Genomic DNA, 26,791 nt, shown 5'->3' with positions numbered 1-26,791 from the left:
GCCTTCCTCGGCCAATGGGAAGGCGAGAAGCCTCCGTGTTGGGCGTGGCCGAAGGACTGGCCGGCCCCGCCCCGCCCGGGCGCCCGGAAGCCGGTGGAACGTGCAGGAGGGGGCGCCACCGCCTCAGACGCCGGCTGCGGGGCTCTCGTGGGTCATGGCTGCGCGGGTGGTCACTCTCGGTATTGACCTGGGCACCACGTCTGTGAAGGCTGCCTTGCTGGAGGCCGCGCCCGGCCACCCACCTGGGTTCGTGGTACTAGCGAGCTGCGCCCGGGCTGCGCGGGCTGAGGCGGCGGCGCCCCAGGTGAGGCAGCGTCCCGGAGCTGCGTCGCCTCAGGGAGCCACTCTTGTTCCTCCGAGGAGGCCTCCTCCACACCCTGCTTCTTCCAGGAAGCCTCCCTGATTTCCCCAGCCTGCCTGACCTCTGCCTCCCTGCTGTAGCTCCCTCGGACCCGTGAGACGTGAGATTTGGTCCCGGGAGCGTGCCCCGCTGCCGACAGCGATCTCCTGGCCGTCTGGCCTCCGCCGGCCTCGCTGTGGCTCCGCGGCCCGCGGTGCTCCCTGCCCTCCACCTTCTGTACTTTGACCTGCGGGAAGTTGCTGCCCTGGTGTCTGTGGAGTGACCTCGGGCCTCCCTCTTGTCTGCCCCCTCTGCACCTCCCACCTGCCGGTGTCCTCAAGTTCAGGCTTCAGTTTGTTCCCCAGAGCAGAATTTGGATTTTCCTCAGGAACTAAGCTGTGGAATCCGGGCCTCAGCGGCCTCTGCTCATTCTGCAGGGGGGACTGTGGTCTGGGGCATGCAAACAAGGGCAGCGAGACACCGGGACCAAAGGCTGAGACGCCCTGGAGAAAGGACAGCGGAGAGACAGGAGAGATGAGCTGATTAAAATGTTAGAAAAGGGTTGGGGGGGGGGCACCTGGGTGGCTCAGGGCGTGACTCCGGGGTCCTGGGATCCTCCCCAGAGGGAGCCTGCCTCTCCCTCTGCCGGTGTCTCTGCCTCTCTCTCTGTCTCTCATGAATAAATACAATCTTAAAAAAAAAAGAGAGAGAGAGAGAAAAAGATCGGATGGATCATTATACATTAAAACGAGTGTCTTGTGAAAACTACAGGGTAGAAATGGAGAATTTCACCATAATGGGATCTATTTGGAGATGTGGGTTCAGAAAGATCATCAGTCCTTAGAGCTGGATTTCATTAATTCCCTGAAAAAGGTAGCTCTATGTTCAGTTAACTGACAACAGAAATTAATATCCAGGAACTTTCTGTATAACTTTATGACTCCCCCCCCCCCAATCCTGCTTGTTCTCCCAGTTCAAATCAGTGGCCTCTAAGCACTTTCCAGCCACAAACCTGGATTTTCTAAGCCTCACTCCCAAAAGCTTGTTTTTCACAACCTCTTGCCACGTATCTAGACTCAGTTCTTTAGGGTTCAGAGTCCATCTTGGTCAGAAACATTTCAGAGGGTAAAGAGTTCAGGAGCACTTAGCATTTTTTTTTTTTTTTTTTTTTTTTTTTAGCATTTTCATAGAGACTCAAAATTTGGTTGGGGCAACAGGATATATTTTTTTACTTTTAAGATTTTTTGTTTTTAAAGATTTTATTTATTCATGAGAGACAGAGAGGCAGAGAGAGTTTTGGTAATTTGTGGTTTTCCAGAAATGCGTCCATGTGTTCTAGATTGTCTAATTTGTCGGCATATAGCTGCTCATAATACATTTTAAAAATCGTTTGTATTTCCTTGGTATTGGTTATGATCTCTCCTCTTTCGTTCATGATTTTATTAATTTGAGTCTTTTTTCAAATTTTTATAAGGCTGGCTAATGGTTTATCTATCTTATTAATTCTTTCAAACAACAAGCTCCTGGTTTTGTTGATCTGTTCTACAGTTCTTCTGGTCTCTAGTTCATTGAGTTCTGCTCGGATCTTTATTATCTCTCTTCTGCTTGGTGTAGGTTTTACTTGCTGTTCTTTCTCCAGTTCCTTTAGGTGCGAGGTTAGCTTGTAGATTTAAGTTTTTTTTCCAATTTTTTTGGGGGAGGCTTGTATTGCAATATATTTCCCTCTTAGGACCACTTTTGCTGTATCCCAAAGATTTTGAATGTTTGTATCTTCATTTTCATTAGTTTCCATGAATCTTTTTAATTCTTCTCTAATTTCCTGGGTTGCATTTGGATGGAAAATTCTGTATATATCTATGAAATCTATTTGGTCCAGCATATTATTCAAGGCCCTTGTTTCTTTGGTAATGTTGTGCTTAGAATATCTGTCATTTGCAGCAAGTGCCATGTTGAACTCTCCTACTATTACTGTATTATTATCTAAGTGTCTCTTTACTTTGGTTATTAATTGATTGATATATTTGGCCACTCTTACATTAGGGACATAAATATTCATGATAGGTCTTGTTGGATAGATCCTTTAAGTATGATATAGTGTACCTCTTCATCTCTTACTACAGTCTTTGGGATAAACTTTATCTGATAAGAAGATTGCTACACCTGCTTTCTTTCTTTTTTTTTAAATTTTTTAAAAATTTTTATTTATTTATGATAGTCACAGAGAGAGAGAGAGAGAGGCAGAGACACAGGCAGAGGGAGAAGCAGGCTCCATGCACCAGGAACCTGATGTGGGATTCGATCCTGGGTCTCCAGGATCACACCCTGGGCCAAAGGCAGGCGCCAAACCGCTGCACCACCCAGGGATCCCTCTTTTTTTTTTTTTTTTTAAAGATTTTATTTATTTATTAATGATAGAGAAAGAGAGGCAGAGACAGAAGCAGGCTCCATGCCGGGAGCCCGACGCGGGACTCGATCCTGGGGCTCCAGGACAGCGCCCTGGGCCAAAGGCAGGCGCTAAACCGCTGAGCCATCCAGAGATTCCCCCCTGCTTTCTTTTGAGGACCATTTGAATGGTAAATTGTTCTCCACCCCTTCATTTTCAGGCTGTAGGTGTTCTTAGGTCTAAAATGAGTCTCTTGTAGACAGCATATAGATGGGTTTTGCTTTTTTTTTTTTATCCAATCCAATACCCTGAGTCTTTTGATGGGATCATTTAGCCATTCAACATTCAGAGTAAGTATTGAAAGATAGGAATTTAGTGTCATCATATTACCTATTCAGTCCCTGTTTTTGTGGATTGTTTCTTTGGGTTCCCTCTTTCTTATACAGGGTCCCTCTTAATATTTCTTGTAGAGCTGGTTTGGTGGAGAGGCAGAGACATAGGCAGAGGGAGAAGCAGGCTCCCTCTGGGGAGCCTGATTTGGGATTCAGTCTCAGGACCCCAGGATCACGACCTGGGCCACCCAGGTGACCCAATCATCAGGGTATTTAAAAATGATTATTTCACCACATGGAGTATGAAATGGAGGCATGTTCAGCTCTGACCCCGTGGGGGTGAGCCGCAGAGCTGAGATTACAGAGAATGGGTTTAGACATTGCCTTTTCTCTTGAAATAGGGCCACTCATTTTTTGTTTTTCTAAATAGGCGCCACACTGGGTGTAGAGCCCAATATGGGGCTTGAACTCATGACCTTGAGATCAAGATCTGGGCTAAGATCAAGAGTTGGATGTTTAACCAGCTGAGTCACCCAAGGGCCCTGAAGTAGGGCCACTTCTTGAAAACTGCTTTCCCTGCTTCCCACAGCATTTGGCAGGCTGTTCTGTGTACAGGCACACAGTGTGCCACACCTACCTAATGCAGGGTTTAGGAGAGGCCAGTAAGAGCCCCCCTTGCATCCTCCACATGTGTTTTGTGCTCTGGGACACTATAATTCATCTGTAGCAGTATATCTCAACCTTGGCAATGTTGATACTTTGAGTTGTGGGGAGCTGTCCTGTGCATTGTAGGATATCCAGCAGTATTCCTGGCCTTTACCTACTACATGCCAGTAAATCCTTCCTACCCAATTGTGATACCCCCAAATGTCTCCATATTGCCAAATGGGCCCTAGGGAACAAAAATCATCCCTGGAGTGAGCACCACTGAGCTACGGAAATGCCTATGACCCCATCCTTATGTCCATACTTTTCACTCTTAAGAAGTACTGTATACACCAAGGTCAAGCTTGGCAGCTGTATGGAAGGTCAGGCTTTGCAAATAAAAATACCAAGATTTGCAAATAAAATACCAAGATTTTTGAGGGAGTCTCTGTTGACCCTTTCTGAGTTAATTTCTTTTTTCTGGGCCTCAGTTTCTTCATCTGTAAAGAGGAGTGTGTTGGGGGCATTGAGTGAGTTTCTAAGTTCTTTTCTCAAATTTAAAATTTTAAGATTTGATTTGGTTATAGAGAGATGGATATTCTGAACCAAGGAATGGAGACAGCATTCTTCCTGTTACATTGTAGGTATGCCCATTGTCTGAGAGCTACTCCCTGATCACACTCACCACTAAAACTCAAACTACTTGCTGAACACTGACTGTCCCCTTGTCTTCACTCCCACCTGGTCCATTTCCCTCCTCCACTATCCCCATCCATGAAACGAACCCACCCTGGGTCCATTTTAAACAGTGGCTCCTCTGTCTTGGGTTGATATACCATCTGAGGCCATGTGGGAACTCTTTTAACTAGCACTATCCAAAAGAAATTCTAGCCACATATATGACCCACACCTGAATTTTCAGTTTTCTAGTATTAAAAGTAAAATGTAACAGCTGAAATTAATTTTAAGTGCATATTTTATTTACTCCAGTGTATCCAATATACTATAATTTCAATATATAATAACTAATATAAAATTATTAATAAGAAAAAATTATTGGTAAGACATTGTGTTTTTTCATATTAAATCTGAAGCCTGGTATGTATTTTATACTTAAAATACATCTCAATTCAAGTGCCCAGCCATGTACCTCCTCTGCTGGTGTTTCACTGTCTGGTCAGTTCTGCATGTTAGAATCTGGGCTTCATCAGGAAAATGATTTGTGCTCTCTCTGCGTTCCTTGCCTCATCCTACCCATCCTCACCATCCTTTTTTCCTGCTGCTTTGATCATGGTAGTTTGGAAGTGCCCCTGCCCAAAGCCAGCAGTCTGACAGGGCATGTGAGGGGTCAAACCCCCCAGGAGGGGAGGGCTGCACTCTGCCCAGGGAGGGGAGCCTGGGGCTTGATGCTTTTGCAAGATCATAAACTTTTCAGTTCCCCAGAGACCAGGCATTTATTAAGAGCTGAGCCACTTTTCTCTTCTGAGTTTTCCATGGGTCCTTCTAGTTGTTAAATATGTTTATTTTGTGCCTTGAGGTGATTTTTGTGTGCCAGAAACATTTTATTTTGGTTGAAATAAAATTAAGTATTCAATTTATTAAATTCAGAACCCTAGTTCTTACTTAAGCTTTTAAATTTAGCTTATAAAGCTGTTTCCATTTATATGTCTAACATGTAGCTATCATTTTGAGGACCTTTGAATAATGCTTAATGCCATTTCAGTTAACTACCTTAGTTATACATATATATGTATATAATATGTATACACATGTATACACACATGTATATAATATGTATATATACACACATACACACATACATTACAAAGGTAACCTAGGTCAAATTCTCTTAAATATTTATATTTACCTAAAATAACAAATACTCAAAAAAGTCCTTAAGCTCAAATGTTAATCAAATAGGTACGACTCTTTTAAACATGCCTGTTTAATTCTTTATCTTTTCTTGTTCTTTGAAATCTACTTAATCATGGGATGCCTGAGTGGCTCAGTTGGCTAAGCATTCAACTCTTGATCTCAGCTCAGGTCTTGATCTCAGGGTCATGAGTTCAAGCCCCACATTGGGCTCCACACTAGTTTTGGCACCCACCTGAGATCTACTTAATCATCAGGAAAACAATCATGTCATCTGGGTTGCTTTTCCAAGTATATATTTTGTGGTGGCCTCCTTAGCTGTTTGAGACTTCTTACTGATTAGAGGCATCTCCTGGGATGGGATGGGTCTTGGAGTCTGACTTCTAGTCTTTAACAGGAAATTCATAATTTAAAAGAAGAGATGGTTATGGAACCTAAATATTTTGGTGTGAGTCAGCTACTTTTGAAGTTATATTAGACTGTACCTCCCACCCATTTGGATATATACTGCTTGATTGGTTTTGGCATTTCATGTTCTCTAAGATATTTCATTGTGTTTTCGCTTTTGACTCCAGAGACCTTTAACCTTTTTAAAATCTTTATTTATTTCTTTATTTATTTATGATAGTCACACACAGAGAGAGAGAGAGAGAGAGGCAGAGACACAGGCAGAGGGAGAAGCAGGCTCCATGCACCGGGAGCCCGATGTGGGATTCGATCCCGGGTCTCCAGGATCGCGCCCTGGGCCAAAGGCAGGCGCTAAACCGCTGTGCCACCCAGGGATCCCCCTTTTTAAAATCTTATATTCAATTCATATTCTTGTCTCTTAGGACCATTTGGCTCATGGATATTTTTTTTTAATAAAGATTTTATTTATTCATTAGAATACACAGAGAGGAGAGAGAGAGAGCGGCAGAGACACAGGCAGAGGGAGAAGCAGAGGGAGAAGCAGGCTCCATGCAGGGAGCCTGATGTGAGACTCCATTCTGGGGTCTCCAGGATCAGGCCCTGGGCAGAAGGTGGCGCTAAACTGCTGAGCCACCTGGGCTGCCCTGTCCTGACTTCCTTACATCTCATTTCCACCCCCAAAAAATCTCTACTATCAGTGTCTCTCCGGGTAGCTTATATCATTGCCTAATTAATCTTCTGATGGTGGTATTATCCCATTCAGAAAACCCGAGGGGCTTCCCTTTGGATTTGGGAGGAGCCCCTCGTCCTGGGGCTTGAAGTCCCTATTGGGTCCAGTCTCTCCTCTTTTATAGCTTCATCTCCCACCAGCCTCTCACATGGACCATCTCACTGGTGTTCTGCCCAGGTATTCTCTGGGTTACTTCCTTGCCTGCTTTGCCTAGGGGGTGTTTGTTGCCAAGTCTAAGGCCTGGCTCTAAAGGCACTCAGGAAATGTTTGCCAGATGCATGAACTAAAGTCCAAATAGAAGCAAATGCTAAGGCTTGTCTTAAAGTACTTTAGTCCATGAGGCCTTTCTTGGCTACACCCTTCCTGCTAGGTTCCTCCCTGCTGTGTTCCATCCTTCCTGTATCCCAACCCTGTGTGTGCCTTGTGATAGACATTTAGTGTCTTCTTATATTACGGTCTTTTTTGAGTTTTCTTATCCTTCTTGCTAGTCTTTCTATTCCTATAGGGCAGAGGCAGTGCTTTCCTTAGCTCAGACTCACTCACAGTGGAAGGCAGAGCCTTGGCCATTTCTGAACCTGGTCCGCAGCAGTGCCTCACCTGTGTGGGAGGCAGTGGAATCTTGCCCACCACATTCCTGCAGCAGGCCTTTCTGGATGTGGTGGAGAACCTTCAGTCCACATGTCATCCCTGAGGCTAGTCAGCAGGTCCTGGAAGTAACCCCAGGGGAATTAGCTTGGCACCCACTACCCTGGAAATTGCTTGAGGCCTCTGCCCTCCTCCCCCTGCCTGTCTGTGTGCCCCTGCCCAACGTGTCCTGTTTTGTTTCCAGGGGCAAGAGCAGGATGTGAGCAGAATCATCCAAGCCCTAAATGAATGCCTTGCTGCCCTTCCTCGGCAGCTGCTCCAGGAAGTCTGTGGCATTGGAGTGTCAGGACAAATGCATGGAGTCATGTTTTGGAAAACAGACCAAGGTACTCTGGGCTCTGGGGATGATCATATGCTCCTAGCAATCACTGTGGGATAGCAAAGTGCTGCAGAGGTCACTCCTCCGAAGGATCAGGTCACCCTGCAGTGGGAATGAAATGGCCTATGCTGACTCTTGTATTTTGTGTATATCCTTTCTCATACAAATGCGCAATGAATAAGCAAACTCTCCATTCACACACTGTCCATAAACAGGGTGAGGGACAAGTGCACTTTCTCTGATTCTCATAGGATTCAGTAGGGTGGATTTTCCACAGCTTTCTCTTTATTTGTGTTGGTATCTCAGAGCATCAGTGCAGACAACTGAAGATGAGTGTAGTTGTAGGAGATACTGAGACACAGAGGAAACTTTTGAATTTGGGCATGATTTTTGTTGTTTGCCATAATCACAGATACTTGTGATTTTTTAAATTTTAGGACATTATTTTTATGGGCTCAGGTGCTAAATATTATTTTGTTGGTTGTCTTACATCAGAAGGTCTGCCACGGTGCAGAGGTAGGTGACCTGTTCTGTTTGACCTCTGGGAGGAGACTTATTAAGCCACAAAATAGCAATGAGTGCTTTACATGCCTGGTGCTGGGCTCAGGATGTTACCTGTATGATCTCATTGAACTTTCCCAACATCTTTATGATGTAGGTTACATTATTGTGCCAATGAGAAGTGGAGGTTCAGAGAAGGTTAATATGCTCAGGGTCACATGGCAGCATAGTGACTCCAGCTTTTGAACCTAGGTTTTTCTGACTTTGGACACTGGGGTCTTAAGGGCTTCCTGGAGGGCCAGAGCTGCAGAAGGGTGCAGTAGCTCCATGAACGGAGGAACTTCTCAAAAGGATATCCAAGGAAGGATTTGGATGTTATGAGTCCCTGTTAAAGCAAGCGTTAAAGGACTCTTTTTAACTATAAAAAATTCTATATAGATGTAAAAGTAGGGAGAATTCTATTATGAACTGACACATATCCCTCACCCGCTTCAAAGCTATCAACATTTCACCGCAGGTATTTTAAGTAGAGGACAGATGGCTACTTTGGTGGCTGTAGTTAAAGGGATTTGGAATTTGGATTCACCCCTTTTTGCCTGGAGAACCAGTGATTCCAGTTCCCCTGGGCCACGTGAGTGGTGATCTGCCTCTCAGCAGCATGACAGATGTCTAGGGGTACATCCTTTGATTAGTTCCCAGGAGGGCCTGGGTGACTGCGGAAACTAGTGCAAGACCTCTTACTCCTTCCTCTTTCTCATCTGTCTGTTGTCAGGCTGGTTGGGACCACAGGAGCTGCTTGGCTCCAATCAGTAATGGGGGAGAAGGCTAATTATGGTGTTAGAGCTGGCCTCTCAGAGGGAGTCTAGGTTGTAAAAGCTTTTTAAACTCCTTAATTTTGCATTAATGAGAATAAATGTCCTTTTAATACTAAAGCCCTTCCCAAAAAGGACAACAGAGGTCCAAAGATTGTGGTCTGGTCATCGACTTCTCTTTCTGCCTGTTTCCTGGACTCTGTAACAACCACACAAACCGTTGCCCACATTGTTGGAGAGAGCTGCTTAATATTTCATTGAGCCAGCCCACATGCCTCCTTGTTTTGTTTTCTACTTCTGGGAAGGAGGGAACCCACCGTTTGACGATGATAATACCTTCTTAGCAGAGTTGAGTGAAATCATATTTGGGAACCAAGTCAGTGTGTTTTTAAAGGTGGCCACAGATTAGTTTGGCTTCAGTAACTACAATATATAAGGCTCCATGCTAGACCCCTTGGGAGACATAGAAACGAGCAGATGAAGCCCTCACCTTCCAAGGCACACTCAAGGCAGTCAACATAGACAGGCACCAGTGAGCCGAGCAGAGAGCTAATTGCTTCCACGAGGGCATAGGCCAGCCAGCGGGCAGAGAGGAAAGGCAGTGAGAGTGTCTTCTGAGAGGCCTGTGGTTATGCCTGTAGACTCCATTTCTAGGCTCAGTAATAGCAGGAGAGGAGTGGGGATCATAAAACCAAACTAAAAGGCAAGCAGCCGACTGGGCAAAAACGTTTGCTAGTCTGAATATGGGTACATATAAAAAACTAATAACAAAGAAATGACAAATGGCCCTGTGGAAAATGGGCAAAAGATACCAATGGGCAGTTCCTAGAAGAGGAAAAACAAGTGGCTAATAAGCATATGAAGAGATGCTCAATATCATTAGTAATTAGGACAGTGTAGAAGAAAACAACAGCGAGAAATCATTTTCCACCCAGTGGATTATAATACATCAAAGTCTGAAAATGCCAAGAGTTGGCAAATGGAGTGGAAAATTGGTTTAGAGGACAGTTTGGCGGGGCCTGTTAAAAATAAGAGAGTACTATGACTCAGCAGCTCTGTTACTTGGAATCTGCTCAGGAAAATTAATCTTACACGGGTGTGCATAAGGACGCCTACTCATGGTTGTTTGTTTGCCTCCTTGTTATGGTAGTGAAAGTTGGCATTTAATCTCAGAGGAATGTATGAATAAATGTTAGTGTGCCCATGTTGTAGAAGGATATGCAGTAGTTAGAAAGAATAAGGTACATTCATGTATACTGACATGGAAGGAACTCCAGAACATTTGTTGGATGATAAAAACAACTCCTAGGAAAAGAAATATAGTTTAGTGCTATTTGTTTAAAAAAAAATGGACAAAAACAAAATAAAGTCAGCCAAACCAAATCAAATATGTGGTGTCAGTGTAAAAACTTTAGGTGGTTATCCACAAGGGCTAACAGGGACAGGAAGGGGGCTGGGACCCAGGTAGGGATATAAGCAGGCCTTTGGCTTTATCTGTAGTATCTGAACATCTTATACTGAGAATGCATTCACTTACCACTTGTGTAATTATAAAATTAAAAATATGTTAATTCTTTGCCAAGAAAAAAAGAAAAGGAAAGAAAAGAAAGAAAAGAAAAGAAAAGAAAGAAAGAAAGAAAGAAAGAAAGAAAGAAAGAAAGAAAGAAAAGAAAGAAGCAAATATCAAGCTGAATTCTGGAATAGATTCAATTTGAATCTTGGTTCTATCACTTTAGTAGCTATGTGACCTTTAGCAAATTTTTTTTTAACTTTTCTGTGCTTCATTTTTCTTATACAAAGGGGATAATTATCATATCTGTGATAAGGCTATTATATAGATTCAATGAATTAATATTTTTGAAGTGCTTTGAATAATACCCGCTACATGGTAAGAACTCCATATTTGTTTTATAAGGCAAACAAAATAAAAATGATGTTCAAAAAAAATTTTTAAAGGGTTTTGGAGGAGGAAAAAGGGATTGGAAAAAAGCTGTAGAGATCCAGCTTTAGGTCTGGAATAAGAATCCAGCTTGAAGTTTAAGTACAAAGGTAGTATATGGTTGTGAAGATGCATTGCTTTGAGGAGCCCCCCCATCCCCACACCCCAGGTAAAACTAAGTATGCTTCAGGTACAAGATTTGTAACTTGCTTCCCTGCTCCTCTGGTTACTGGCCAGGGATACCAAGCAGAGACTGACAAGATCCCTCAGAGCCTTTGCCTGGACCCATCCGCCTGTAGTATGTGTCCCCAGACATGCTTAATGGCTCACTTCCTTACTCCATTCAGGTCCCTCCTCACATGTCACCTTAGAGAGGACTTCCCTGATCACCCTCCAAATATCTATTGCTGCTATATGTTTCTTCACAGCAATTAAAAGTATCTGGTATTATATATTTGCTTCTTTATATTCTATATCCCTAGTGTGTAAGCTTCATGAAAGTAGTGACTTTTCCTTGTTCATTGCTGTATTCTCAGGGACTAGAACCAGTGCCTAATAAATATTAGATACTTAATACACATATCATTCAGTCATGCACATATGAATGAATGAATGGATGTTCGTGGCCTGAAACTGAGGAGGGAGGGGCAGTTAAGTGTTTTCTTTGGTTCTTAACGAATAAATTTATAAGAAAATGTAATGGTTTTGGCTTCTGAATCTGGGGCCTGAGATCAGAAATAGCCACGAAACAGTTGCATGTGGGGCTTTGCCCTGCTTTGCTTTATGGCAGGCAATGTTCTCATGTTACATGGAGGCCAGATTCTCATCTCTGTCCATTGCGTCTGGAGTGTTCTTGCTGCTGATAACTTTTCTCAATTGGCATTTGATTGTCAACATTCTTTTTTCATTCTGCTTCTGTGGTTGTAGTTACATAGTGAAGTGTGAGAAATCTCCCTTGTATGAGGAGAGGATAGAACAAAAGATATGTAGGAGGGTGTATTCTCTTTCTTAAAGGCTGTTGGACGTGTTAGACCATGGACAGAGTTTAGAAGGTAAAGATTCATTTTCATCATTATCATCACTAACATTGAGTACTGCATCAGATACAGTTCTAAATACTTTACATGTGTTAACTCATTTAATACACACAACACACCCTAACCCTTCCCCTTCCTACTAGTTTGACAATAAAGTTAGCACATGACAGAACGAGATACCAGGACCCAGGAAACAGTTATAAGTGTCCTCTACTTCTGGACTTCCAGATACAGTTGCTACCAAAATGCTGAGCGAGCTTGACTGATGGCTCTCTCCCCCATGACTGGTTTCAAAAGAATCATAAGAGAACAACACCAAAGCAAGGGGAGAACACTGTGAGAGAACTGAGGGTGATGAGGGTATTTTGAGTTGGTGTATGTGGATTGATGGTTTGGATCTGAGGCAAGAAGCAAACTGCCTTGCCTGTGGGGATAAATCAGGGGGGAACTGCTGGTTCCCCTGGATTGTCATGCTTTGGGACAAGCAGAACCTTTCCCCATGCCCAAAGCAATTCAGGTGTCTTCAGGAATAAAATCAAAGCAAATCACTCTCCCCAGATCACAGGGCTGGTGACCTATAATCTAAGGACTCTCAAAACATTGTTCCATCCTGGGGGGCAGAATGGAATCCCCGACCTGAGGAGGTGTTTTGCAAGATGGTATGGGTTAGCTATGGATCCACCCCAGGTCTTATCCATCCTCCCCTGACCCTTTGGGGCTGACAGGGACTGAGGTCTAGCTCATTTACACTGCCTGACAGAGTAGCCAATACTCCCAGGACAAAATGAGTTCATGGACCAAGACAATAAGATATTTGAGGTTCACGGCTATTTCATAAGAAAGACATTGTGCTGAGTGATTTGATGGAGATTCTTTTTTTTTTAAAGATATATTTTAAAATTTATTTGAGAGAGAGAGAGCACATACAAGCATGAGTGGGGCAGATGGAGAGAATCTTCAAGCAGATTTGCTGCTGAGCTCAGAGCCCAATGTGGGGCTTGGTCCCATGACCTATGAGATCATGACCTGAGGTGAAACCAAGAGTTGGATGCTCTTGGAGCCACCCAGGCACCCCAGATGGAGATTCTTTCAGAAGCAGAACTATTAGAATGTATAGTCTAAGAATTTAAAATTAGCCTGACATTGAAAGGAGAATATTGGGGATCCCTGGGTGGCTCAGTGGTTTAGTGCCTGCCTTTGGCCCAGGGCATGATTCTGGAGCCCCGGGATCGATTTCCTCATCAGGGTCCCTGCATGGAGCCTGGTTCTCCCTCTGCCTGTGTCTCTGCCTCTCTCTCTCTCTCTCTCTCTCTCACAGATGAGATTATTTATCCCTCATGAATAAATAAATAAAATATTAAAAAAAGGAAAGGAGAATATTAGCAAGAAACATTAAGAAGAAAACATAAAAAGAACCAAGCAGAAATATTAGGTATAAAAATATAATAGTTGAAATAAAGAATGTAATAGATGAGATTAATAGCAGAATGGATAGAACTTCAGAACAAGTTAGAGAATGAAAGAGGCAAATTTAGGAAATCTCTCAGAAGGAAGAAAGAAGAAAAGGAAATAGAAAATATAAAACAAAAAGTAAGACATATTGAAGATACAAATCGAAGCACTAGTGTCTGAATAATTTGAGATCCAGAAAAGGAAAAATAAAAGTGGTAGAGGAGGAAATATTTGGAGAATTAATGGAGAAAATTTATCATAATCGATAAAACAAAATTTAACTGTCCAGACCAAAGGGGCCCATGGAATGTTAAAGAAAAGAGAGTAGGAAAACCTCACAGCTAGATGTAGTGAACTTTTAAGGATTTCAGACAAAATTCCAAAAGCTTACAGAATGAAAGAACAGATTTTATATAAAAGAATTAGAAGCATTTAACTAGATATTTTTCAACAGCAACATTCTATGTAAAAATGCAATGGAATAGTATTTTGGTTCTTTTTTTTTTAAAAGATTTTATATTTATATATTCATGAAAGACTCACAGAGAGAGGCAGAGACATAGGCAGAGAGAGAAGCAGACTCCCTGCGGGGAGCCTGATATGGGACTTGATCCTGGGAACCCCCGAGATCACAACCTGAGCCAAAGGCAGTTGCTCAACCACTGAGCCACCCAGGCATCCTGTATATTGGTACTTTATTGTTGCATAACAAACTACCTCCAAAACCCAGTGACTTAAAACAGCAATGATTTTATCCTTTTTTTAAATAATAAATTTATTTTTATTGGTGTTCAGTTTACCAACATACAGAATAGCACCCAGTGCTCATCCCATCAAGTGCCCCCCTCAGTGCCTGTCACCCATTCACCCCCACCCCCCACCCTCCTCCCCTTCCACCACCCCTAGTTCGTTTCCCAGAGTTAGGAGTCTTTATGTTCTGTCTCCCTTTCTGGATTTTATCATATCTTGTATGATCTACTTCTACAATCTGATTGAGCTCCTCTACATGGGGTTGACAGAGGTTGCTTAGTTGTATTCATCTAGTAGACAGACTGGTCTGAAGGGTTCAAGAGTGGCTCTACTCAATGCCTGATGCCTTCGTGGGGAAGCCTGGAAGTCTAGACTCAGCTGAGGATGGCCTCATAGATTCCTGCATGTGAGTTCTCCATGTATGGCAGCCTCAGGGTAGTGGGACAGATTTGCTCCCCCAGAGCAACCTCTGTCAACCCCATGTAGAGTAGCTCAATCTGCCTGTAGAAGTAGATGATACAAGGTATGAGTGGCTGGTGTCCTCCAGAGTGAGTACTCTAGGAGGCTCTGGTGAGAGCTGCAAGGCTTCTTTGACCTAACCTTAGGAGTCCTAGGATTTCACTCCACCTACATTCTCTTGGTCAAGCAAATCATCACAGCCAGCATAGATAAGGAAAGAGGACTTAGACTCTATCCCTTAATGGAAGGAGTAGCAAGGAATTTGTGGTAATCTATTACAAATATACAAAGTATTTTTAAGTATTGAAGAAAAAGAACTTAGAACCTAGAATATTACAACTGTCCTTCAAATACAAGGATATGAAAAAATATTTTGAGCCATATAGGCCTTTAGATATTTTGTCATAGAACAAACTATCTGGAACTAGTTTTGGGTAAAATATTTAAATAAGAGCAGAGAAAAAAATCCAGAAGATTTCGAGAGATAAGTGAGATAAGTAAAGATGGCCGGATTCCTGAGTAAAGTTCGATATCTAAAAATCAATTACCTAGGACCAAAGGAAAAGAGGAAATATATCCATCATCATCTGGAATCAAGTATAGGTAATATCATCGTGATAAGGGTTGGAAGGACAGAGACTAGGGGACTTGAAGGCGTACCAAATTTCTTTTCTTACAGGGTGGGAGGGGATATAATATCAACTTTAAAAAAAGGAATTAAGCGGGGGGGGGCACTTGGGTGGCTCAGTGGTTGAGTGTTTGCCTTTAGCTCAGGTTTTGATCCTGGGGTCCTGGGATCGAGTCACGCATCGGGCTCCCCATGGGGAGCCTGCTTCTCCCTCTTACTGTGTCTCTACCTCTCTTGTGTGTCTCTCATGAATAAATAAATAAAATCTTAAAAAAAAACCCAGGAATTAAAGGGAACATAGAAGAAGTGGAATGAATGGAGGGAGTAGGTGACTTGGCCAGAATCACACAGCCATTGGTGGTAGATCCCAGGTGCCCTGATATCAGAACACATGTGTGTGAATGAAGCATTATCATAGGTAATAAAGTCATGCTGTAACCTCCCTAGCAGAGTGGTCTCAAGGACATGTTGCTGCTGGTCAGTTGTTCTTTACTCTGTTTTTGGTAATCGCCTTTGTTCCAGGTTGTGAATGGAGAGAGGGAAGAGTTTCTCCTGTGTTTGAGCCTGGAGCCGTGAGCCACCTGGTCACATGGCAGGATGGCCGGTGTAGCAGCGGGTTCCTAGCTTCTTTGCCCCAGCCAGAGTCCCATCTCAGTGTGGCCTCAGGATTTGGCTGTGCAACCATCTTCTGGCTTTTGAAGAATAGGTACGGACAACTGATTTTGGAATTGGGTGCTGGATTTCCAGGGAAATGAGAGTGGCCAGAGGGCTATATCTCCAGCCAGTCAGCATCACTCCACCTGCTGGAATATCCCTCAGCGAGGTGGCCTGGCAAAGGATGTGGTCGCAAGACCTAGACTTGGTCTAGAACTGCTTCACTTTTCAGAAGGCTCTTTGTTGGTTATCTGATTCTAAATCAGAGGGGGAAAGAAAGAGGCTGAGAGAGCAAGGTACTTGCAAAGGGGTTGTTTGGTAAGTTCATGGTGGGGTCAGAGCTGCTAAGAATGGCCAATGTCCTGCTTTCTCAAGCATGGTGCTGCCTTCCCTGAGACCACTCCCCTAAGGCGGACTCCAGCCAGCTTTGCTTTGAGTGGCTGGGAGGCCCTCACCCTGGGAGATTCAGCTGTTGGGGAGCCACGGACGTGGGGTGCTTGCTCCCACCCAGCTTATGCCACATCTAGTCCACTGCCTGCAGCTGGGTATAGTATATGCTTTCAAGTTATTATTAGACTATGTTGAATTGTTTTTGATATGAAAACTAGCCCAGAGTTGCTGAAGTCCTACGATGCTGCTGGCACCATCCATGACTATGTGGTTGCCATGCTGTGTGGCTTGCCAAGATCCCTGATGTGCGACCAGAATGCTGCTAGCTGGGGATATTTCAACACTCAGAGCCAAAGCTGGAACTTAGAGATGTGAGTATATCCTTGCAGGCTGACTCCAGGCTAAAGGCCAGAAGCTCTAATATGAGAGATATAGTGGTGCTTTCCAATTTGGGAATAATAGTGGAGGATTCCAAGAGGCCAGGAATCGTCTATCAGCCTATTCCAGTCACCAGGCATGGGTGGGCCTGGCTGTGAATGAACCCTTGGAGGGGGTACCCCTTACACCATGCTGTCCTGCTCCTCCACATTGGCCCAGACCTAGGTTGGCCTCCCCAGTACTCTGTGACTTGGACCTAGCCTGCAGATTTCAAAGAACAACTTTCAGTGTAAGGAAATTTAAAATAAGCTTAAGAAATGAAAGTAGTAGTTTTGAGGGATGTCTTTTAAAAGTTCTTTTTAAGGACTCATTTGCCTTTTCAGATCAAGAAATCCAGTGCCCTCTAAGTTCACTTCCTTCAGGGTCCAAATTCTGAGCTCTGTAAAAAAACCAAAAAGCATGTGGTAGTTCAGGTAAAGGACTTTCTAAGCATGTTTTATAAAAACAGCCCCATGTTTACTAACCCTGAGTGATGAATGCAGTTGGTATTCAGGAAACTGAGGGGTTTGACTTTGGTTTGGCCTGTGCTATAACCAACTGTGACTTTGTGCTGAAACTCTGACCCCCCCCCCCCCCCCCCCCCCCGCTTTGTAGAGTATTTGTGTGTCTTTCAAACATAGGAGGCTGGGTGGAAATGATATCTGGTTCCTATCTAATTCTCCTGATCACCCCGGCTTGAACTGACTGTCTTCTTCCGGGAAGGCCAATGCCATGCTTTTGAAAGCCAGTGTTCACTTTTAAAAAAATGCAAGTCTGTTTCTCATGGTTTAAAAAAGCCAAAGAGGCCCTCTGTGAAAACACTGGATTCTAACCTCCCTTCTCATATGTGTACCCTATAGTGCTTTCCTTCATTGAGTTTCCTGGAAACAACAAAGACCAAAAAAAATCCAGCTCTGAGTAAGTGCACTGCCCATTTCTGGATTGCAGATTGAGGGCCTCAGGCTTTCCTGTCCACCTGCTCCCAGACATCGCTGAGGCCGGCAGTGTGGCAGGCAGAACTTCCCGTGCCTGGTTTGAAATCCCAGAGGGGACACCGGTGGGCGTGGCCTTGGGTGATTTACAGGCCTCCGTGTATTCCTGTATGGCCAAAAGGACAGATGCAGGTAAGTCTTTCTTTTGTTTGCTCCTCAGACTTCTGCTGGTGCCTCCTAAGCTCCAGCTCTGTGTGAGAGCCCAAGGGGCACATGTAACCAGCAGCCTCAGCACTCTGTTGATTGTTATTCTGTAAACATGGAAAAACATGTTTCCCACCTCATTCCTCCAGGTGAAGCCCCTCCTCTAGGGATTTACAACCCAACAGGGCAAGTTTGGTCCCTGACCACAGTCTGTGCTTTTTCTCTTTAGGACCAGGTAAAGGAAATGATTCTCTCTAGTTGACTGATTTCTGTATAACTCCATGACCAAAAAAATAGATGAGTAGATTAGGGTGTTTGTTATTGTGTGTTCGTCAATGAAAGTTCCATCCGATCTGATTAGAAGTGTAGAGTCTTTCTGTATTTGGTGTAAGAGAGTCACAGTGAGGTGGAGGCTGCAGGCTAGGGAAGGGGGCTTGGTAAACTTTTCGGTAAAGGGCCAGATAGTAAATATTTTAGGTTTTGTAAGACATATAGTTTCTGTCAAAACAACTCAACTCTGTTGGGGGTATGGAAACAGCCATAGCGAATACATAAATGAATGAATAGGGTTATAGCTGTCTTTCTTTCTTTCTTTCTTGCTTGCTTTTTTAATATTTTATTTATTTATTCATGACAGACACAGAGAGAGAGAGGAAGAGACACAGGCAGAGGGAGAAGCAGGCTCCATGCAGGGAGCCTGATGTGGGACTTGATCCCAGGTCTCCAGGACCACACTCCAGGCTGAAGGCGGCGCTAAACCGCTGGGCCACCCGGGGCTGCCCCTATAGCTGTGTTTCAATAAAACTTCATTTATAGATGCTAAAATGTGAATTTCATAGAATTTTCATGTGTCATGAAATTTTCTTCTCCTTTTGATTTCTTCTCAACCATTTAAAAATGTAAGAACATGCCACTTGATTTGAAAATGCTGCAGCCCCTTCGGAAAACTCAGTAGTTCCTCAGAAGTTAAACACGGAGTTACCATGTGACCCAGCAATTCTGCTCCCAGGTGCACACCACCCAAGAGAGCTGGAAACACATGTCCACACAAACACTTCAAACAGATGTTCTTAGCAGCATTATGTATAATAATTCATAATTCAAAAAGTAGAAACAGTCCAAATGCACACCAACTGATAAATAGATTTTTAAAATGTGATCTATCTACATAGCTAAAATGCCACACTTGGGAGTAAAAGAGAGGAATGAAAGAAGCCAGTTCCAGAAGGCCACGTGCTGTATGGCTCCATTCCTAAGAAAGGTTCAGAACAGGCAAATCCATAGAGATGGAAAGCTGGGGGCCACGGGGAGCAGTGAGTACTAATGGATACAAGCTTTCTTTTTGGGGTAATGAAAACATTTTAAAATTAGATAGTGGTGATGGTTGTATAATCATGAACATACTAAAAACCACTGAATTATACCCTTTAAAAGTTTGCTTTTTATGGTGAATTATATCTCAATAGGTATTATGTAAACAAAATGTAAAAACCACTGAATTATACCCTTTAAAAGTTTGCTTTTTATGGTGAATTATATCTCAATAAGTATTATGTAAACAAAATGTAAAAGCCGTTCTTAGCTCATGGAGCACATGGGAACACATGGAGGTAGATATGGCCTGTGGGTTGCTATTTGCCCCTCCCTGGGCTAGGGGAGAAGTGGGGCCTGCCTGCCCAAGCAGGGTAGTTGCAGAATGGGGGTTTCATTTTATCCTCATGGAAGCCTGGCTGAGTAGGTCCACTCTGGAGAGCCCCTCCTCGTTATCAAGGGGAATGGGGAATGCATTCATCTTACCTGAGTTCTTTTTTTTTTTTTAAAGATTTATTTTTATTTATTTATGATAGAGAGAGAGAGAGAGGCAGAGACATAGGCAGAGGGAGAAGCAGGCTCCATGCCGGGAGCCCGACGCGGGACTCGATCCCGGGACTCCAGGATTGCGCCCTGGGCCAAAGGCAGGTGCGAAACCGCTGAGCCACCCAGGGATCCCCTTACCTGAGTTCTTTGTTACCAGATCTTTTTTCTTCCATCAGTTAGAACTACAACAATTCAACCCTGAGTTAAAAAATTCTGACCAGCCTTCTCTATGCAGTTTATTCCTATTTTATGATGTCCTTAGGAAATAACATTTCAAGGACTGTTTTTGTCTTATTTTGGGTAGTAATTCCTCTAAATTCAAAATTAGCTGTAAGGGAAAAGTGAAATTCTGCCAATTTTGTTTGCACATACATGTGTTAAAATCTTTTAAGTCCAAAAATTTTTCAAAACCTTTTCTCCCAAATTTTCAACTAAAATCAATGCTCCAGGAATATATGCTAAATTTATTCTGTGACTTAATTTTCCCAATATACCATCTCTTGCCTTATAGCCTTTCATCTCAAAGTGTGAATGTCAGGGAACTCATGTGGGCTTTGGAGTCCAGCCTACTGGCCTGGGTTAGCATTTAGCCCTCTTCTTCTTCTGGTATGACCTTGTATAGGTTGCTTTTCTTCCTGAGCCCTTGTTATCATCCAAAATGAGGGCAATGAAATGTTTCTCGTGGACAGTTTTGGTGACATACTGGGATGGTGCCTGTAAAGAACCTGGCTCTTTTTTTTTCTACCCTGGTGGTTTTCAAATTATAGGCTGTTCCTTGACAGAGGACTGTCCTGTACCTGGATGTAAATGTGCTTTCTGTAAGTAAGTGAGAGCTATTCAAATGGGAAAAAGTAAGAATTAGGCTCCCTCTTCACTGAGCTGGTTGTAGTCTCTGGTTCTAGATTGGGGCTGCTGGCTGTGCTCTTTTGTTGTGTCCATGGGCAAAGTTGGTTGGCCTCTCCATCCTTGAAATGAATGCATATTGTTTCTGGTAAAGAGTCATGGTGAAAGGGGCAGCCCCAGTGGCTCAGCGGTTTAGCGCCGCCTTCAGCTCAGGGCATGATTCTGGAGACCTGGGATCCAGTCCCACGTCGGGCTCCCTGCATGGAGCCTGCCTCCCCCGCCCCCTCTGTCTCTCATGAATAAATAAATAAAATCTTTAAAATCTTTAAAAAAAAAGTCATGGTGAAAGGCTTGATGTGGCAGACAGTAGAGATTATTGGCTTTCTGAGACTTGTTTTCAGCCTCCTTGCCTCTAACCTTCTATAGATAGGAAAGTTACATGCTGACCTCAGTTATTTTAGACCCCAACAAACTGAGAAGAACAGGCTTTTTGGCCTGGTCTTGTGAGAAATGGAAGAGAAGAGACTTCTAGAATAGTCAGTCCACAGGCTCTGGCCTCAAATAGAGGAGAAAATCATCCCCTCTGTGCTGAGTCTGGGAGCTTTTTTCCTGCTGATAGAGGGAGATTAAGAAAAACACCATGGTTGTGAGAAGGAGGTGGCACTTGCTGAAAATGAATGAGACCTCCCCAGAAAGTCAAATACTTGGGCTGCAAATCCTTGTAAATTACTGTGTAACAAATCACTCCCATACTTAGTAGCCTAAAACAGCAAACATTTATTATCTCTCATAGTTTCTGAGAATTGGGAATCTGGGTGTGGCTGGATGGTCTGGTTCAAGGTCTCTCGTGAAATTACAATCACACTGTTGTTCTGCTGGGACTGCAGTCATCCAAAGGCTTGACCAGGCCTGTGGATCAACTTCTCAGCTCATTCATGGGGCTTTTATCAGGAGGCCTCAGTTTTTTTTTGCCACATGGACCTCCCTGCAGGGCTGCTCATGACCTGGTGCCTGCCTTTCCCCAGAGCAAGTGATCTGAGACAGAAGCTTCAGTGCCTTTTTATGACTTGGGCCCCAGAATCACACAGGGTCACTTCTGCTTTATTTTCCTCATCAGAAGCAAGACCCCCAGGCCAGCCCAAACTCAGGCAGTGGGGGGAATAAGGCTCTACCTCCTGAAAGGAGGAGTCTTAAAGAATTTGAAGACATATTTTAAATTTTTATTTTGTTTTTAATTTTTAAAAATTTCTTAAATTGATTATTTTTTTTTATTCAAGTTCAATTTGCCAACACATAGTATAACATCCAGTGCTCAGCCCATCAAGTAGAAAATGTATTTTTTAAACCAGCACACTCTCTCTTGCCCTTTGTGACCTATGATGCCTGAGCCAGCCAGCCAGGCCTAACTTCTGCTTTCCTTGGACCACAGTTCTCAACATCAGCACCTCAGTTCAGTTGGCAACCTCCATGCCTTCTGGATTCCAGCCGGCGCAGACTCCAGACCCTGCAGCTCCTGTCACCTACTTCCCATACTTTGACAGGACCTACCTGGCAGTGGCAGCATCACTCAATGGGGGCAACGTGCTGGCCACGTTTGTCCACATGCTGGTACAGTGGATGATGGATCTAGGTAAGACATTGCCCACACAGTGATGTGTTCTCTGTTTGTCCTTCCTATTGGCAGTGTCTGTGCTGCCTGTGTTATTCATGATGTCAGACCCATCCAGGCTCCAGCACATTCCTTCCTTTTTTAAGGATCTGGGCTTGGAGCCTTCTTTCCTCTCATCTTCTGAGCTGCCGTCACTTATTATTTTCTGAGGGGGCACCTTCCCCGCTAACCTTGACTTTGGAATGTCATAGTAGTCTCCTGGCTTTCCCCTGCCCACTGGTTACTTCTCTGTTAGTAGGTCACCGTCCCTTGCATTCAAGGTTTTCCTTCTGATGACTACAGACATCTGAAAATAAAATGATCAAACATGGATGAATGGAAAAGACTCCTGGTATTTTATAGTATTATAAGATCCTCATAGCACTTATTCCTGACGAGTAGTTCCTGACTCCCTTTCTTGGAAAGGATCCCTGGGAATCTGATGCCCTCCTGCTTTCTTCAGGATAGAATAGATTGGGCCTTTCTCTGATCTTCATTTACAGAGAAATATATAACCTCCTTCTAGGAGAGGTTCCATTTCCAAGCACTTAAGGTAGAAATGAAATTTCTGATCAGCCATGCAGGCCTAGGGAAATCGTGTTCATTAGATGCACTGGCCTACCTGTAGGAGCTCTGAATAGGGTCACTCCAGGAAACTTTGAGCATAGTGACAAGGTGAGGCACAGGCAAGAGAGAGCACATGGGAAGCTCATGTTGTGAGCTAGTTGTGCAGACAAGTGTTCCTGACTCCTATCAGTCCTTTCAGGCTGGCCAGGGATGTCAGGATTTCAGGGAATTCTGCCCCTTTGGCTGAGATCCCCTCAGGAATGCTTCATTAAAAGAAGAGAACTCTGATTTTGTTTAGCCTTGAGCCAGAGAAGGTTTTCAAGATGCAGAACCAGTCATCAGAATCTTCAGGCAAGGGCAGCCCTGGTGGCGCAGCGGTTAGGCGCCGCCTGCAGCCTGGGGTGTTATCCTGGGGACCCAGGATCGAGTCCCACATCGGGCTCCCTGCATGGAGCCTGCTTCTCCCTCTGCCTGTGTCTCTGCCTCTCTCTCTCTGTGTCTATGAATAAATAAATAAAAATCTTAAAAAAAAAAAAAAAAGAGAATCTTCAGGCAAGGGCAGCCTGGGTGGCTCAGCGGTTTAGTGCCGCCTTCAGCCCAGGGCCTGATCCTGGAAACCAGGGATCCGGTTCCACGTCGGGCTCCCTGCATGGAGCCTGCTTCTCCCTCTGCCTATGTCTCTGCCTCTCTCTCTCTCTTTCTCTGTGTCTCTCATGAATAAATAAATAAAATCTTAAAAAAAAAAAAGAATCTTCAGGCAAGCCCTGTGTTTAGATACTGGTTTAACTGGGTGGCTCTATCAATTGTTGGCAGAGTTGACCAGTATTTATCTTTACACCGAAGTGACTGTTAGTTTTACACCTGAAAGAGATGGATTTCTTTGTAAGATCCTTTCAAAAAGAAAAGTCTTTTTCATTTTCATGGTTCTTATTTTGAAGACATATTTTGACATATTTGACATATGAAGACATATTTTGAAGATGTACCTGAGGACTTTGAAGGTTAATATTATATGTAACTTAAACTTTTATGAAATTTCTACAATTATATAATTTGATTAAAAAAATATATATAGATGCAAGGACACGTAGGTGGCTCAGTTAAACATCTAACTCTTGATTTCAGCTCAGGTCATGATCTTGGTGCCCTGGAATCAAGTCCCCTCTAGGGCTCCACACTTGGCATGAAGTTGGCTTGAGGATTCTTTCTCTTTCTCTCCCTCTGCCCCTCCCCCTGTTCATGTGCACTCTTTCTCTCTCTAAAATAAATAAATAGGGCCACCAGGTGGCTCACTTGCTTAAGCATCCATCTCTGGATTTGGGCTCAGGTCATGATCTAAGGGTTTTGGAATCAAGCCCTGCATCGGGCTCCATGCTTAGCAGGGAGTCTGCTCAAGATTCTTTCTCTCTCTCCTTTTGCTCATCCCCTCTCTCTCTAAAATAAATAAATAGGTAGATAGACAGATGTGGGGCACATGAGTGGCTCAGTCATTCAACCATCTATCTACCTTTGGCTCAGGTCAGGATCCCAGGTTCCTGGGATGGAGCCCTGCTTTGAGCTCCCTGCTCAGCGGGGAGTCTGCTTCTCTCTCTCCCTCTGCCCCTCCTTCCTGCTTGTGTTCTCTCTTAAATAAATAAATAAATAAATAAATAAATAAATAAATAAATAAATAAATAAATAAATAAAGTCTTAAAAAATATATAGATGCAAATACAATAAGGTTTAGTGAGATAAAAGGTATTATATTTATTAACCAGAAATAGAAATATTAAAGCATAACATATAAAAATAAAACTCTCAGGGATCCCTGGGTGGCTCAGTGGTTTTGCGCCTGCCTTTGGCCCAGGGCGCAATCCTGGAGTCCCGGGATCAAGTCCCGCATTGGGCTCCCGGCATTGAGCCTGCTTTTCCCTCCTCCTGTGTCTCTGCCCCCCCCCATCATAAATAAATAAATAAATCTTTAAAAAATAAATAAAAAAATAAAACTCTCTCTCTATTCAGAGTACCCTAGGTTTGCATTATTTTCCAGAAGTTAGAAAACAGGGAGTTCGATTCCCATGTAGTTTAGAGCAGGGACTCTGGAGCCAGGTGACCTGAATTTGAATCCCAGCTCTGCTACTTCCTTGTGCTTTTCGGCAGGTTACTTATCCTCTCTATTCTTCACTTTCCTCATCTGAAAAAGGGATTATCCTAGACCTACCTCAAAGGACTTCGAGGATCAAATAAGTTATATTGCAAAGCAGTTAGAATGAAGTCTGGCCCATAATAAGTGTGATATAACTGCTTGTTAAATAAGCATAGTGTAGTGGTATACCCAGTTAGTGGCCTCAGTTCTCAGCTCTGTCCTAAGTCATTAAGGGACTTGGCAAGTCCCTTCCCTTTTCTGTTTTTTCAGCTCTGATGGTCTGTGGTTCTAGGCCTATGATGTGAATATTTGGCAACTCATAGCATTTAATTGCCACCAATAGATTTGGATGAGGTGGTAAGTCAAGAGACGCAGAGTCAGGTCTAGAAGCCAGATCTCTCAGGCCTCCAGCTGGTATACACCTTCCATCAGGTGCCCCCCAAAGCTGGGTTCATGGTCCAGATATTTCCCAGTGAGGAAGAACACTTTATTTTAACATTTCCTTAACATTCTTTTGGCAATGTTTATCAAGGATATGTAAACACATTGTTCATTGTTTTCTTCTTTTTAACTATAGACTTTCTTTGGGTTTTGACAGTTTTCCACTAATGTTGTTTTTCTGTTCCAGGAATCAATTCAGGATACCACATTGCATTTAATCATCGTATCTCCTAGTCTCTCTGCTTTCTATTTTTTTTTTTTAGTTTTTATTTATTAAGTAATCTCTACTTCCAATGTGGGGCTTAAGCTCATGACTCTGAGTTCAAGAATCACATGCTCTACCAGTTGAGCCAGCCAGATGGAGCTTTTTTATTTGAAAGCTTTCTGTTTGATCCATTTTTTTCTTTTTCATTTCCTTTCCCTTTTTCCCCATTAGTTTCATGGTTTTATATTATTTATCTATTTTTTAGAAGTTTTCAATGCATGAGGGATCCTAGGATATGGAGATATAATCTCTCTTATACATTGCAGTAGTAGTGTGTATTGGTCCAGCTTCTAAGGAGGGGAATATGATGTGCATATCTTTTGAACCAGCAGTTCTCCAAGGCTTTAGTCCTACAGATTTATATATGTGTATGCATGTGCTAGGTTATTCACCAAGCATGTGATTTTTCTGAGATTTTAGTAGAATTTCTAGAAGGTGGGGGAAGACACTAATATTCATTCTGGCTTTTTTTTTTTTTTTAAGTAGGCCCTATGCTCAATAGGGGACTTGAACTCACAACCCTGAAATCAAGAGTTACATACTCTACTGACCAAGTCAGCCAGGTGCCCTGATTCTGACATATTTAACTAGAGTTTTTCTGATCACATTTTGACTATGAAATTTAAATTATTTCTCTCTCTCTCTCTCTCATATCCCCAAGTATGTATAGTTGAGTTTGTATAAGTTAAATGTGCTGCTGATGAAACTTCATGGTAATTCTGGGGTGGCAGCTCTCAGCACTGGCTGCACACCGGAAACACTTGTGAATTTTTAAAAACAATGTTGATGTCCTAGTCCTGCCTGCAGAATGCTGATGATTTGGCCATGGGGTAGGGTGGGGTAGGCATTTTATAAAAGCTCCTCAGGTGATTGTTATGCCTTTAAGTGTTGGTAAGCACTGGTCTAGAACCTTCTACTTCAAAAATGTGGTTCTTGGGCCAGCAGCACTGGCTTTCTCTTGGAGTGTATAACAACTACAGAATCTTAGGGCCCACTCCAGGCACACTGAGTCAGAAACTGCTTTTTAATAAGATCCCTAAGTGATTCATATACATATTTAAATGTGAAAAGCATTGGTCTAGACTGGTGGTTCTCAACCTCCGATGATGAGGGCTGGGCTAGACTGCGATCAGCGCTGTGGTCCTGGGGTTTCTGACACTGCTAATAAGTCTACTAGTAGTTGTGATGATGCTTTT

The 26,791-nt window shown here is 43.3% G+C and overlaps 1 protein-coding gene across 3 annotated transcripts in view; it reads left to right on the top strand.

Moving 5' to 3' along the window:
* The first annotated feature begins 88 nt into the window (after window positions 1-88).
* Window positions 89-26,791, top strand: part of SHPK (sedoheptulokinase) — a 36,850-nt gene continuing 10,147 nt past the window's right edge. Inside the window, exons 1-6 of one of the 3 annotated variants that reach the window (XM_055317996.1) lie at window positions 89-304; window positions 7,540-7,681; window positions 15,775-15,958; window positions 16,515-16,667; window positions 17,662-17,837; window positions 21,979-22,179. In XM_055317996.1, coding sequence (XP_055173971.1) covers window positions 155-304; window positions 7,540-7,681; window positions 15,775-15,958; window positions 16,515-16,667; window positions 17,662-17,837; window positions 21,979-22,179 — 1,006 coding nt within the window. In that variant the 5' untranslated portion in view covers window positions 89-154. The other 2 variants (XM_055318013.1, XM_055318004.1) reach the window with 2 other exon arrangements.

This window comes from Nyctereutes procyonoides, unplaced genomic scaffold (assembly GCF_905146905.1).
Source record: "Nyctereutes procyonoides isolate TBG_1078 unplaced genomic scaffold, NYPRO_anot_genome, whole genome shotgun sequence".
NCBI lineage: Eukaryota > Metazoa > Chordata > Mammalia > Carnivora > Canidae > Nyctereutes > Nyctereutes procyonoides.
Note: the sequence above shows the minus strand (reverse complement) of the source record. Positions and strands in the feature narration are given on the sequence as shown.